The sequence below is a fragment of the Oxyura jamaicensis genome, chromosome 26 (assembly GCF_011077185.1).
Source record: "Oxyura jamaicensis isolate SHBP4307 breed ruddy duck chromosome 26, BPBGC_Ojam_1.0, whole genome shotgun sequence".
Lineage (NCBI taxonomy): Eukaryota > Metazoa > Chordata > Aves > Anseriformes > Anatidae > Oxyura > Oxyura jamaicensis.
In genome coordinates this window covers 2,142,742-2,156,613 of record NC_048918.1, presented here as the reverse complement: position 1 = coordinate 2,156,613, position 13,872 = coordinate 2,142,742, and the positions used below count along the sequence as shown (strand labels likewise).

At 49.5% G+C, this 13,872-nt stretch overlaps 1 protein-coding gene and 1 long non-coding RNA gene across 2 annotated transcripts in view; one reads left to right on the top strand and one right to left on the bottom strand.

Moving 5' to 3' along the window:
- Positions 1-390: 390 nt before the first annotated feature.
- LOC118178624 overlaps positions 391-13,872 on the top strand; it is a 14,804-nt gene continuing 1,322 nt past the window's right edge. The window contains exons 1-3 of the long non-coding RNA XR_004756232.1: positions 391-597; positions 2,437-2,441; positions 3,181-3,184. This is a non-coding gene — a long non-coding RNA (uncharacterized LOC118178624). The remainder of the gene's footprint in view (positions 598-2,436; positions 2,442-3,180; positions 3,185-13,872) is intronic.
- LGR6 (leucine rich repeat containing G protein-coupled receptor 6) overlaps positions 8,856-13,872 on the bottom strand; it is a 130,129-nt gene continuing 125,112 nt past the window's right edge. Inside the window, exons 17-18 of the mRNA XM_035347335.1 lie at positions 11,777-11,857; positions 8,856-11,404 (exon numbers count right to left, since the gene is read on the bottom strand). Coding sequence (XP_035203226.1) covers positions 10,167-11,404; positions 11,777-11,857 — 1,319 coding nt within the window. The 3' untranslated portion in view covers positions 8,856-10,166. The remainder of the gene's footprint in view (positions 11,405-11,776; positions 11,858-13,872) is intronic.

Genomic DNA, 13,872 nt, shown 5'->3' with positions numbered 1-13,872 from the left:
CAGGGGTGACACTGGCAGAGCAGTGGGGAGGATGTTAAGCTGAGAAGGGGGAGGTCCCGCTGTCCCAAATTGACGAGGATAGTGAAGAAAAATAGGATGAAACAGTAAAAACAAAAAGAGTAAAATCAAGAAAAACTGCAAAATCAGTAAACCCCAAAAAATCACAGCCTGTCTACTCATGAGGGGCCCCTCAGTACAAGAAGGACATGGAGGTCCTGGAACATGTCCAGAGCAGGGCTGCGGGGCTGGTGAAGGGCCCGGGACACAAGTCCTGTGAGGAGAGGCTGAAGGAACTGGGGGTGTTGGTCTGGGGAAGAGGAGGCTCAGGGCAGAGCTCATTGCTCTATGCAAGTACCTGAAAGGAAGCCGTGGGGAGCTGGGGGTCGGCCTCTTGCAGATAACCAGTGATGGGACCAGAGGGAATGGCCTGGAGTTGTGCCAGGGGAGGTTCAGGTGGGAAATGAGGAGCCATTTCTGCTCAGAAGGAGCGGTCAGGCCTTGGGACGGGTTGCCTGGGGAGGTGGTGGAGTCACCGTCCCTGGGGGTGTTCAAGGACAGGTTGGACGTGGTGCCTGGGGACGTGGTTCAGTGGTGACAGTGGTGGCAGGGGGTGGTTGGACCAGGTGATCTTGGAGTTCAGCTAGATGCTGCATTGGGCTGCTCCTCTGAGGACATGCAAGTCTGTTTTCAATTCTTGTGTTGCAGTTTCTAGGAGAAAAAGTCAGTTACTGAATTGCAGATCATGCTACGAGCCCTGGTTTAAGAATTACCTTTAATCCTCCCCAGGCCAACTGCCTGATGAGTGTTCATCAGTTGAAAAGAAGGCAATGCTTTGGGGAAGAGGTGATTTCTTGGCATTCCTGGAAAAACAGGCCAGTGTTTGGGCACTCATACTCTCCTTCAAGCTTGGAGCAGAAGCAGGCCACTCCAGATTCTTCCTCAGCAGTGGTTTACCAGTTTGGGATGGGCAAGATTATTGTGGCTACAGTCATGGAAGAACCCAGAGTCTTTGATCCTCCACTTCTTACATGTTGATTTACATTCTGGCTTTACTCTGGAGCAGGCCAACTGGATCCCCAGGGGAGAAACTCATGCTTGCTGTCAAGGGAGTGGTGGGAAAGGGACCCAGGCTGGGCTCTGTCCTCAAAAGGCAGCTGGGATGTCACCACTGTTGTGGCCCATGGGCAACCAGAGCTCTCCCACAACATCCCATAGTGCCTTCCACTCTTCCTTTTATTCAACATCCTTCTACAAAAGTCTGTGAAGAATACAGGACAACTGCCCTCTGCTTGGCAGAGGAGTTGTTCTGTTGCTGTTTCTCATGCCTGGAAGAGGCTTGCTGGAGCCTTGAAGAGATCTGGAAGCTGTCCAGCTGGTAACATATCGGCACAGCAGCACAAGGTCACTTCCCTGGGTATGGGCCAGGCTGATTGCACCTGAGGGCAATGTAACTACAAATTAAAAACCCAACAACTCAGAAAGGTCAGTAGCAAGACTGCAACTGTCCTTCTGGGGCAGCATGCCTTTTCATGAGTACTGTAAAATATGCGGAAGGGAGAGTCCCAGTGAGCCAGGGCAGCCAGGGAGTAGTTAGTTGTGTTTGTGTGCACAGTAACAGCATGGACAGAGTGGGCAGAGGACAAGGATACATGACTCAGTCTAGGGCAGGAGTGCTGTCAGAGTGCTGTCTGCAGCCCAGAGAAGCTGTCAGAAGGATGCACATCCCCTAACTGAGCAGAGATACCTTCACTCTCATCTCAGAGCTTTGCCTTTTCTTGTCAGAGAAACAAAAATTCTGGGGAAAGCACATGTTGGGGACACTTCTTTTAGAAGGAGCAACCACGCAAGACTGATTGGAGTTTCAGTTTAGCAACAAATGCATCACACTGGGCCTTGGCTGCTTTACTGGTGCGTAATGAGGTGCATCTCCAAGAGAAGCTGCATCATCAGGGCTGTCCCATCAGGGCTGTCTTCCTTCGAGGGCTACCCACACATCTTCCTTTGCTGACATTTTTCTGTAGGGGAATTGATAGCTAGCTGGCAGTCTCACTGACAGACCATCACAGATGAGGTGTAATCAGTTTGGGATTGTTGCAGTCTGCAGTCATGGAAAAGTTCACAGCAGATTCAATTTCTTCCTGAATTGCAGTGTTCTCTACCTCCATCTGCAATACGGACATCCCAACCCTTCCCTGAGACGGCAGGAAATCCTCTGATTAGGACTGTCTTCTCTTTGCTCTTCATGGCATAAAATGGGGGCTGTTGTCCATGAATGTAGGCTTAACAGGGAAAATACTTGCAAATCTAACATCATTCTGACGCTTTAAATCAAAACTCTGATCCTCCCCCAAGACACCGTCACATAACCATTATGTAAACTGTTTCAAAAAATGGATGAAATGCCTCTTGAAAAAATACCCTACCTCCACCATGGAGCTATTGTGAAAACCCACTGAAGAGACCAAAAATACTGCCAAGGAACTATTGAGGCTAAGCCTTAATCCCCACAAAGGAGCTATTGTAAATAACACTGTAAAAATTGAGGGATCGTTTTCTAAATCCCTTCAGAAGGCCCCCATGAGAATGCTTCCAAAAATCACACAAAAGATTTTTAATACTGGATGCTTTGTGGGATTTATTTTATTTTTTATTTTTATTTTTTAATGGTCCCTTTAATGGGGTGTTTATGGCTATGCTTTGACATTACAGATGACTTCCAAAATAGCTTCTACGTGGTGGTATTTGGGGGCAATTTTAGAATCACCAAGATGTTCACTGTAAATCCCTATGGTTGGACTCCAGGGCAGCTTCACAACTGCCTTGAGGCTGTTGTTTCATCAGTAGTACCCTACAGGCATTTTCTAAATATTCCTTTGATGGGATCACTGAGGCATTTGATAAATTGCTTATGGTGGGGCCTTAGATCTATATTTTTCAAAATGGCCTTTGGCTGTGGTTCTGTGGTTTCTGGTATGCTGCATCTGTAGTTCAGAATTTTGTTCTAGCTTACAGAGGAGTCATGGAGTAGTTCCTGGACAGGAACTTCAGATGATTTTTTAAAATCTTCTTGGTTAATAATCTCCGTTAGGTGAGGTCTTTGAGAGAGTTTAAAATGACTTTTGGATATCAAGGTTTCAGAGTTGGGGAGCGTCTTCAGGAGTGTTTTAGGAAACGTCTCAGAAGTGTGATCTGAGAGACACTTAACAAAGCATCTGATGCCATCTCTTGTTCATCTTCAAAATGGCATGTGTCCCTGTGGTGTGGCTTAGAGGCTTGTTGGGTGTGATCTGTCAGGTACTTTCAGAAAGGTCCATGAGTACAGCATCTTCTACCGACCTTGCAAGGATGATACAGAAATAAGCCGTGAGGTTGTGATACGCTGATAGGAGGATGCAGAGATGCATTACTGCAGCCGTGGCCGCACACCACGCGAGGGCGGAGTGGCTCCAAGTCTGCTGAAGCACCTCTACAAAGAAAGAGCTGTCCCAGCAACAGCGGTGTAAGAACTGTATAAGCTCTGTGCCTGTGCGTAGGCATGACCGTGCTTGGAGACACCCCTAGTATTTGTTCTGAAGCTGCCATGCAGGATGAATGAAGGCCTAGATGAAAGTGAAGGAAAGTTTAACAGGTAGATGTCTCCGTGCCTATATACTGGTGAAAAATCTGGTCCTTTGAGAATCTTACCTGAATATCTCTAAAAATTTTCAGTAAAGACTTCTCTGTTGATACTGTATTTTGCACAGCTCTTTCCTCCGGTAAAAAAAAAACAAAAAAACAAACAAAACCCCCCCCAAAGAAATAAAACCATAATACCGACGTATCTCTGGTATAAGTTTAAATATGACAACCACAAGGCCTTCTCTTTTTACTGTCATAATGCAATGGGGCTAGCAATGTGCTTTGAGTGACGTGGTCGTTGGGGCGCAAAATGGATGCGAGGCCTTTTATGCAGGAAGGATTGCTGCCGTAATGGGCTTTAAAATTTTATGGGGATATGTTTCTATGAGCCATAATATGTGTCCATAAAGTTAAATAAGAGATCACGATGAGCATTATTAAGCTCACGGGAGAGATGAATTCACCAGAAAGTGAAAGTTCACCAATATTATGGGCTGTCAGAAACGTAATGGAATTGGTTTTCTTTATTTGAAAGTCCACAAGGTCCAAGCTGTTACCTGTACATGTGCATACACAGGAGAGGCAGAACCACGCTGGAGAGGACAGGGAGTAGTTGTACCAAGCTGCTGGGAAGAATGTGTGCACCCAGCAGGAGCTACCTGGATGCCTTGAGTCAGCTGAGGTCCAATGTTGGCTTTCTTTTGGTCCCTTTCAAATCATCTGGAAACTTTCCAGTCCACACAGAAATGGCCCAGACTCACTAAGTCTGGTAAGATGAATCTTACCCAGCTCAGCAGCCATTAATTAACTTCTTCTTTCCCTCTTCCTGCCTGAGCTCTAACTTCTGGGAGGATCAACTTCTTTCCCTTGAAGAAATATTCATCAGAGCAAAAATGTCATCTGAAAAGGGGCATTTTCAGCTTGGAATTACTTGTTTCTGGAAGGTGAATTGCATCTCACCCTATGGTATGCACATGGTGAGACAGCTGTAATTTCTGCCTTCCTTTTAAGCATGTGGGAGGCATTACGAGGTGAGGGTTGGTTCCCTGGACATGGTGTTTGGAACACAGACCATCAGTTTTGGATGAAGAACTTTATATGATGATTTTTTTCCTCTTTTTCACTTGTTTGTTACATTTCACTTCTCTATAAACTCCCAAGGCTTTGCTAACAGAGGTCATTAAGCACTGCTGTGAGGGAAGAAAAAGAGAAGAGGAGGCTCAGGGGACACCTCATTGTGGCCTTTCAGTGTATAAAGTGGGCTTATTAGGAAGATGGGGAGAGACTTTTTACCAGGTCCTGTAGTGACAGGACAAAGGGAAATGGTTCTAAACTGAGAGAGGGCAGACTTAGATTGCATATAAGGATAAATTGTTCATGGTGTGGGTGGTGAGGCCCTGGTACAAGCTGCCCAGAGGAGCTGAGGGTGCCCCATCCCATCCCTGGCAGTACCCAAGGCCAGGCGGGATGGGATTTGGGTGGTAGGTGTTGTGCCCATGGCAGGGGGGTGGGCTGGATGGGCCTTAAGGTGAGACACCACGAGGCAACGGGCAACCAAGCCATAGGAACCAGGCTGGAAATTGCTTTTTTTTTTTTTTTTTTAATTATTTTTTTTATTATTTTTTTCCCCTAAAGTGTGTGTGTGTCCAGGGTGAAATTCATTTCACCCAAAAGTAAAGAGAGGAAAAATAAAGGTCTAAATGTGAGAGTGGGAGAAGGAGGAACAGAAGAGGTGGATTGGGTGAGGTGGAAGAGGAAAATAAGCCAGTTATTTTTATTGATTGATTTAATTGGAGAGAAATGTAAGAGAGAAACAAAAAATCAAGAGCATAAAAGGCTCTTTTCCTGAGGGCTTGGAACTGAAACAACGTCAGAATTTTTGGTGCAATTGTTTTTCTGTTTGTTAACCATCTCTGTTATTACGGGGCAGTAAAGCATGCAGGAAAGGAGAGGAAGAGTCCTGCTGCGAAGCACTGTGCGGGAGCAAGGGCTACTTGTGTGCACCCCTTTAACCTCAGTGGGAAATCTGGACCCAACTTCACATCTGCTTTTTCCTTGAGGTTTAGGCCAGTTTCGGTGTGGTGCTGATGGCTGTATTTTCCTAAAAGGTGGATGTAAGAAAAAGTTAGCGTTGCTACCAAAGTAACTCATCCAGCTCCATCCTCTTCTCTTCCTTTGGTTCAGGAAATCACCCAGCATGAAATTAGCCCTTTGGTTCAGAATTATCCCGCAACTCTTCCTAGGTGGTGTGGAGCAGGCACTGGATTTTATCCCTGAAGTGGCAGCAGTTTAGGGTCCCTTCTTCCCACATACCACCAGTGTAGGATGGTGTTTTTGAGGGGAGCAGCTAGTTGTTGCCTGTACTCACACAGCGCCTGCCCTTCGTTCCTCCTACATCTTGCTGGGAAGGTTATAGAATTTTTTTTTTCAAAATTTGTTTGGCTGTGTCCAAACAACAGGCCCTCCAGTTTCTGGTTTCCCAACTTCACCGTGTCCTCGCTCTGACGAGCATTATATTAGGATGAGACCGACTGCTCATCTCCCCCTGCTTCCCCTCTGCCCCTCTGCAGCATGACCAGAAAACCTGGGCGCACAGACTGGGAGGGTGCAGTGCTGCTGTGCTGCAGGAGGAGGTCCCTGAGCTGGGCAGGGGGAGAATCAGGGCTGTGGGACACGTCCTGCAGGCTAGAGGTTGTCTGAGGCTATCCCGGGCTGCTCGATAAGGGAGACAAGACATTAAAGAATTCAATCACGCCTCAAGTAAAAGCAATGCTGTCATCGGGAACAGGGGAAAATTCCTATTTAGTTTGTAGATGGCTTTGCTGTCAACTTGGTTTACACTTTCCTTCCATACCATTAATCAGTTTGAAGAATTAGATCTTATAATGCTGACTGGTTGGCCGGTGCCCTCTGTTTTTAGTTTTTTTGCCTTTGATGTGCTGCTAATGTTGCTTTTAAACATAGAACTTTATTCCTTGTGAAGAACGTGTCTCCCATGTCCCCTGGTGAGTCTTTTCTTTTTGGTGGTGGTGGTGTTTTTTTTTGTTTATTTCAGAATACTTTGGAGAGGAATAAATAAAAAATGAAATCTGATTGTCCTTTGATTGTTGCAGTCCATTTGTGATGATAGTCATAAGTGAATGAGCAGTTGCTTAATATTGTCGAAGGAAGTACTTTGGCAGCCTGACATCTGATGGGAGGGAATAAAGAAGAGGGAGCCAGACTCTTCCCAGTGGTGCCCAGTGACAGAACAAGAGGTGATGGGCACTGTCTGAAGCACAGAACGTTCTTGTTGAGCTTGCTTGATGAGCTCGATGATGCTCTTGATGAGCTTGCTGCTCATCGTTTGCATTCCCATGGCTGCAGCAGTGCAGCCATCCTATGAGTTCTGAATCATGGCTCAGGCTTCCAGAAATCACGATGCTGGTGGAAAAAACAATGAGATTGAAAAAAATAATACTGTAGGGTGCTTGCTTCACTGGTTTTCTTTCAGAGAAGTTGCACGTCTACAGCCATGAGGGCTGGACAAGTGAAAAATTGACATCTGAGAGTGCCTACAACTGTCCCTACATTGTCCTGCTAGACAATGCTTCCGGGTCCCTCAGGGCCAAAATCCTCACTCAAATATGTTGTCTCTCCCCTTCAGGGTGTCCTGACAGTGCCTTGCTGACGTGCAGGGGAAACCTCAAAGGTGCCCAGCCCTGACAATGGCTTCCAGAGCAGCTCCACATGTCCTCCAGCTACCCAGAGGGCCTCTGCCTGGAACACGCATCAGCCGAAATGTCACCCACACGGCAGCGTGGCCACGTTCTCCTCCCTTTCAGCGTGTCCTGACACCTCTTTGCCCTTTCGCTTGCTCAGGATGTTGCAGAGAACATGTGCAAAGCGTGCCACCACCAGCTCCTGACACCCTTCAGTGTGCCAGAGGGGCCCAGGACCACCAGCCGAGCAGGGATCGCCCACCCAGGCCATCACGCTGACCGTGCTGGGCCTCGCAGCCCAGCTCCACTGCCCAAGGAATAGTGCGAGACCCTGGCTGCTCCCTGGGGCTGCTTGGCAGCCAGACCTCTGCCACCCAGGAGCTATCTTGCTACAGGGAGGGAGCCCAGACCTAAACTTTCTCATTCTCTTAGTTGCATACATCCCCTTCCCCCAGAAGTACATTGTCCTGGTGCAACACAGCTTTTCGCAGGGCACATGCCATTTCCCTGCTGGCACCAGTCACAGAGGGCAGGGACTGCTTGCATGTCTCCTGACGTGCCTCTCCTGTAAACACAGCTGCCTTCCAGGTGAGCAGAAGGCAAGCCTGGTCCTCGTGGCCTCACAGACTGAGGCTGGGATCCAGCAGAGCCCTGCCTCCAGTGAAAAGAGCTCACACTGCCTCCACAACTCCTGGCTGCTGTTGAGCAGACCATGCAAACTGTGCTGCTGTTACTCCGTGACATGCAGTGGTGCTTGTTATATCAATGTCTTATTTTGGGATGTCTTGTAGATAAGGATTTCCTTATAAAATTAGGATTCATGCTGGGGAGTTTAGATTTATGCTGGGGATTGATAATCCCACCTCTGAGAGAGCATTTTCGTTCTGCAAGTCAAAAAGAGGTGTGAGTCTTTCCCAGTTGTGTGCACATAAGCAGCCCTGAGGAAATGGAATAAAATGACTCAGTATTTTTAATGTGCCGAGCATGAGAATTGATTTTGATCATCTGTAGGATGTCAGAAGTCTGGATCAGGATTCGAGTACTACAACAGGGCTTATTTTTCATAGCTCCCACCCAGATTCTATAGCAGAGCTTTGGATTTTGTACCTAAATTTGGGGTTCCCATTCTCTTCTCTAAGCTTTGGATCTCATTTCTCTGATTTATTGCTGATCTCTTGAGTCATTCTTCTCAAGATAAGACTCCAGGGCTAATGGGCAGAGAAGGAAGCAGAGCTAGGCTCTGGCTGGGGAGTCTGTCTTTGCATAAGAGACCCTTTAGTATGATGTCCCTAAATACACTGGTGTTGTGATCCTGCTGCGTAACGGCAGGCAGTTTGGCTTGTCCCTCTCAAGAAGAGGGGTGGTGAGGATGGTGCCAGCTCCTGTGAACACAACACAATTCCACAGCCTTCACTCAGGCAATACAGACAACATCCAAACCCCGTCAGCCCTGGTTTGTCTGGAAGAGGCAGGCAGACAGCTGCCGAATGAACCAACAAGGTGCTTTTCACATGCAAGAGGACAGAAACCAGCCACTGGTCAGCAACGGGGCTCATTTATTATCTCACAGGAATGAATGACTTATACAGCTGCAGTAATGTCAGCAGAACCAAAGCTTTGCCCAGGGCCTGAGCTCTGACCGTGGGGCTCCCTGCTGCGCTGGGCAGCGGTGGGAGGGATTGTGATGGAGAGGATGGATTTGGGAGATCCCTGAGCTGCAGGGAGCGAATTCAAGACTGTTCGCAGTGGCCTGTGTCCTCCTGACACCATCATCCCACAAGTCTGATTTCTGTTCCCTCCTTCTACGTGAGCTGTCCTCAAAATAGGGGACTGGCTGTTCTGTGTGGGGGACACGTACCCGGGAGCCGTCAGCCCCTTCCAGGAGTGACGTTTTGGGGGCAGTGAATGAGCTGGGCCCCATTCCCCCTGCACCTCACCAGGAGCCAGGAGTGCTCTGGGTGTGTGAAGGTGGAGGGTGTGATGGAGATGGAGGGAGCCCTGTGTCCCCCTGGGCACCCTGGCCAGGTGACCTCAGGCAAAACACGTAGCTTTCTCTGGGGAGGTGTTTGGATTTGGCTGCTTTGGGGTTCTGAGACCCGTTGTTAGACACCGGGGGCCAGACTGAAAGAAGGGCTGAGCGTCCCCAGCTCCTGGGAGTGACTCAAAGTGTGGGTCCTGCCTAACGGCGAGGCTCTCGGTGAGTGAGAGAGAGCCTCCCAACATGGAAGCCGCCCAAACCTCAGGCGCACAAATGAGTGCACTGCTTGTAACCCATTTCCTTTGCTTTTCCAGCTGATGGTGTGAGGGAGACACAAGCCCATTGCCAGGGGCCTGCGGGGCCTGCAGAAGACCCTGGAGGACAAGGCCTGAGGTCCCTATGGGTGGCCGTATCATTACAGACGGCCACTTCCACATACTTCTGCCACAGAGCAATGGCTTTTGTTTGCTGAGATGTCTTTGCCTTGAGAAGACACGCTCGGTTTTGCTGCAGGCTCCTCGCGGCTCGTGGTGCTTCAGGATGACGAGGAGGAGGGTCTCCCTGAGCCATTTCCTGAGCTGGTGGGGCTCTCTCCCACACAGTCCCTAGCAGGGGAAACACGCGCGCAGGGGGTTTGCCTCCTCCCTTGGCCAGCCCTGAGTGTCTGGAGCTCAGTCGGAGCCCTTCCAGGCGAGTGGCAGCTGGCAGTGCTATGCCTGTTGCCAAGGCGTAAATGATGGGGGGTGAGGGTAGATGGGTTGTACTGGTGCTTTACACGGAGCAGCCTGCTGTCACCTTGCTGGCCACCCAGCCCTGGGGCTGGCCCTCAGTGTGTGGTGTGGGGCTGTTGGGCACGGCTACTCCGAGGTTTATAAGTGAGATGTGTAGGGCGGCGTGGGAGGGGAGGGGAAGAAGGCTATCCGGAGGCTGCTGCCGGCTGGCTCTCGGCTCTCTGAAGCGATCAGCACCTCACTGTCATTGAGGCAGGGGCAATGCTCGGAGTAGCCCCTCTCCTTCCCCCTGGTGCCCACCCTTTGCTGGCAGGGGACAAGCGTCATGGAGGGGAAGCTGTAGCTGTCGAGGATGGGGTGCACTCCCAGGGAATCGGGTGTCTCAAATATGTGGTCGATGTCAGAGAAGCTCACCAGAGCCTGGGTGGAGTCATAGGAACTTTTCTCCATGTCATCGACCCCGCAGGACTGGGGGTAGCTCCTCTTGTCTTGGCTCTTCTGCCTCAGCAGGCGGAGATCATCTCTGAAGTGGGGGTTGAAGAGCAGGTAGAGCAAGGGGTTCAGGCAGGCGGGCAGGGGCAGGACCACAAGGAGGACGGATTTGATGACCTCTGGGGTGATGAGGAAGAGGTTGAGTGTGGAAGAGAAGGTGAGGAAGGCCACTGGGCAGTAGAGGAGGCAGTTGGTGAAGATCAGCCAGGCCACATGTTTGACCATGGCGCAGTCCCAGACAGCACTGAACTCCCCCTTCAACAGGTTGCAGTAGAGTCGGATGTAGGTGCCCGTAATAGTCAGGAAACAGAGCATGTTTGTCATCACTAAGGCCACAGTGAAGCCCAGGGTGGTGGGTTTCCCGTCTGGGATGGGATATGGGAGGCACAGAGGGGATGCTCCATATTCCCCAATGGAGAAAAGAGGCAGAACTGCAGCCACAGAGGACAGCAACAGGCAGCAAAGGGCTGCGGCCTTGACCTTTCCTAGGGAGGGTGCCTTCCTGTAGCCCCGCACACAGGAGACTGAAATGCTGCACTGCACCGCAGCCAACGTCAGCAGAAAGATGGCAGCCTCGGAGGCAAACACTGACAGGAACCCTGTCACCCTGCAGCCCGTGCCAGTCTCCCACCTGGCGCCGAACTTTGCGAACTGGCCGTAGGTGAGGGCGTCAACGAGGGCTAGCATACTGCAGTAAATGCCGGTCAGCATGTTGGCTCCAGCTATGGAGCCGATGACGAACTTAACCGGAGAGAGGTAGCTGGGAGAGGCAAAGACAGCCAGAATGACCAGCCCGTTACAGAGCACTGAGACCAGAACGATGACCCAGACTCCCAGGCGGATGATCCAACTCTCGAACAGGTGATCACAAGGCTTGAAGGGACCTGAAAGAAAACAAAACCCAAAGTTAAACCAAGAAGTTGCCACACTGCTCTAGCAGTGCAAGTCCCAGCCCTCTCCTGGCCCCGCGAGCCCCATGCCTAATGAATGCCAAAGGCTGGAAAGGAGCATACGACAGTATCTGGTCAGGGATACAATGCCCTTGTTTTCTCCTTTTAGGAGGGCCGCTACATCCAAGTGGGAGAAGGAAGTTGTCCTCCTCACTTGCCCCCACACTTGCCAGAGGCCCAGCATTTCAGGCTCGTGGTCTTCATGTCTGTGAGACACTTCAGGAAGGGTCATGGGAGCCTGGGGATTTTGAGCTGCTCGAAGGAGCCCAGCTGTGTTCAAAGAAAAGGGTTTCCCTGGCTGCTCACCGGGGCTGGGTGTGCACTGAATAGTGGGGTGCAGCTTTGACTCCTCAAGGTCCAGCTGGAGGTCATCCACATCTAGGTCATCTGGGAGAAAACAAGAGAGAAACACTGCTTGAAGAAGAACGAGCAGGGGCATCAGGGCTAGCTGGGCCAGAAGCTTTTCTCACTGCCTGTCCTCAACATAGACCTTCCCAGCCATTTCCCAGCCCATTTGTTCAAACTATCTGCTGGGGTCCAGTTTGTCCCCTGCAGTCACTGTTGGGGAGGAAGAAGGCGTGGAGATGTCTTGTAAAAGTTGGCAGGCTGCAGTGTGGCCAACCCCTCTGTTTTTAGGCTACTCCCAATATTTGAAGCATAAGAACCCCAGATCCCAGAGTTGTGTGACTTGCAGATCCCTCCTCCCAGCATGCTGTATAAAAAATAAAGAAATGCTCTAGCCTATGTGGTTACAGAAAACAAAGCCTTCAAATGCATCTCGTAAATGGAAGCTCTCTGGGAAGGCCACGTCCGATGTTAGTTCATCAACAAGGACTTTGGAGCTTTGTTCAAAGACAACTCTCAGCCTCTACTTGCAGCACAAAATTGTTAGCAACCGCTGCCACCACCACCAAATGGTTCAGAAGAAAAAAGACAGAGCATCATTGCTTTATTTCATATCCTATGATTTCTTGAGATTGTAGTGTCGTGCTTGTAACCCTGGAGGTTCCCAGTCCTGGGTTTGCTTAAAGGCAGACTGATGCTCCATGCGTGCAGCCTTTGGATCCATGGGATTTATGAAACCAGACTGCACTGTGCTCGGAGCATAGCCTGCTGGGCCAGCACCCACATCCCTCTGGAGCTGCACCCTGAGCAGGGTTTGGGTGCTCCGAGAGTCAGACAGAGGTTCTCTGGCTGAAGGAGAAGCTGCTGGAAGAGAATGGGGCCAAGATCTCAGATGTGTTTTCCATGTGCCTGTGGGCCAAAATCATGGTGTAGGTCACCACCAAGGAGAATAGCATCCTCCTAGTCTACTCCAAGACATGCTTTTCTGCTTTGTTCCCCGTTCCCTCTCTGAAACCACTGCAGTTTCACAGCACTGGGAAGGGCACAGTGAGGACAGCTGCTGTCCCGCTGCACCATCCCCACCCATGGCACCAGCACAGCCTTTTGCTCCCAGTGGGGAACGCGGGAAGGATTTCTACAGGCGGGAGGAAGGGGAAGGGCAGTTTGTTTTTTTTTTTTTTTTTTTTTTTTTTTTTTTTTTTGACGTACTCTGCTTGCCTGATAGCCAGGGAGCTTGGGCCAGATCTGTGGCTGTAGGATGAACTCTGCATCGGGTGCTGTGATGGATGCTGTACCCAGCCAGTCTGTGATAGCTCACCAGGAAGGTGAGCTTTCACAGTGTTGAAGACGTGGCTAACTGAAGTGGGTTAGATGCCTACTTTGCTTTGAAATGGTGCCTCTCATGAGATCTGCTCCCTGCCTGTGTTTGAAAACATGACTGGGATCGTTTGATTAAAGAATGATGACAAATAATGCGCTATCTTTAGTGCCTCCTGACAAGCATTGTGGCTTTCTCAACTTCAAGTGAGCTTTGGAAAAAAAATGCCATTTTTAAAATCTGTCTGTATGAGTTGAAATATTACTGCTGCTCTGGAGTCTGGCAAGAAAACCCTCACAGCGGGATGGAAAAATATTTCCTCCTTGTGTTTTATAGTCTTATAAATCTCCAGTGGCTTTTCCATCCACAGTGCAGAGACTGTGATGTGCAGTCCCAATACTCAAATCAATGCGGAGACTTGCACTTTCTGTGCCCCCCTGCCACTCAGCCCATGGTAACGTTCAAACAAAATCTGCCCCCATCCCTTTTCTCTTTGAAGGACCAGAATGCACAAAGGATGATTTTAAGCGTAGGTTAAACATTTGCATGAGGTGAAGGCAGTGATCTTTTGTTTTGCCTGGACTACTGAGCTAGCTGTGACTTGCAGAGCAATCCTTGGCCAGCACAGCAGGATTCAAAGCAGAAAATGTACCTCTCTCTGCTGGAAATCAGTGTTTCCCCCAGCCTGCGAACTGTTGATAGTTGAAAATAGCTTTTTTTTTTTTTTTTTTTTTTTTTT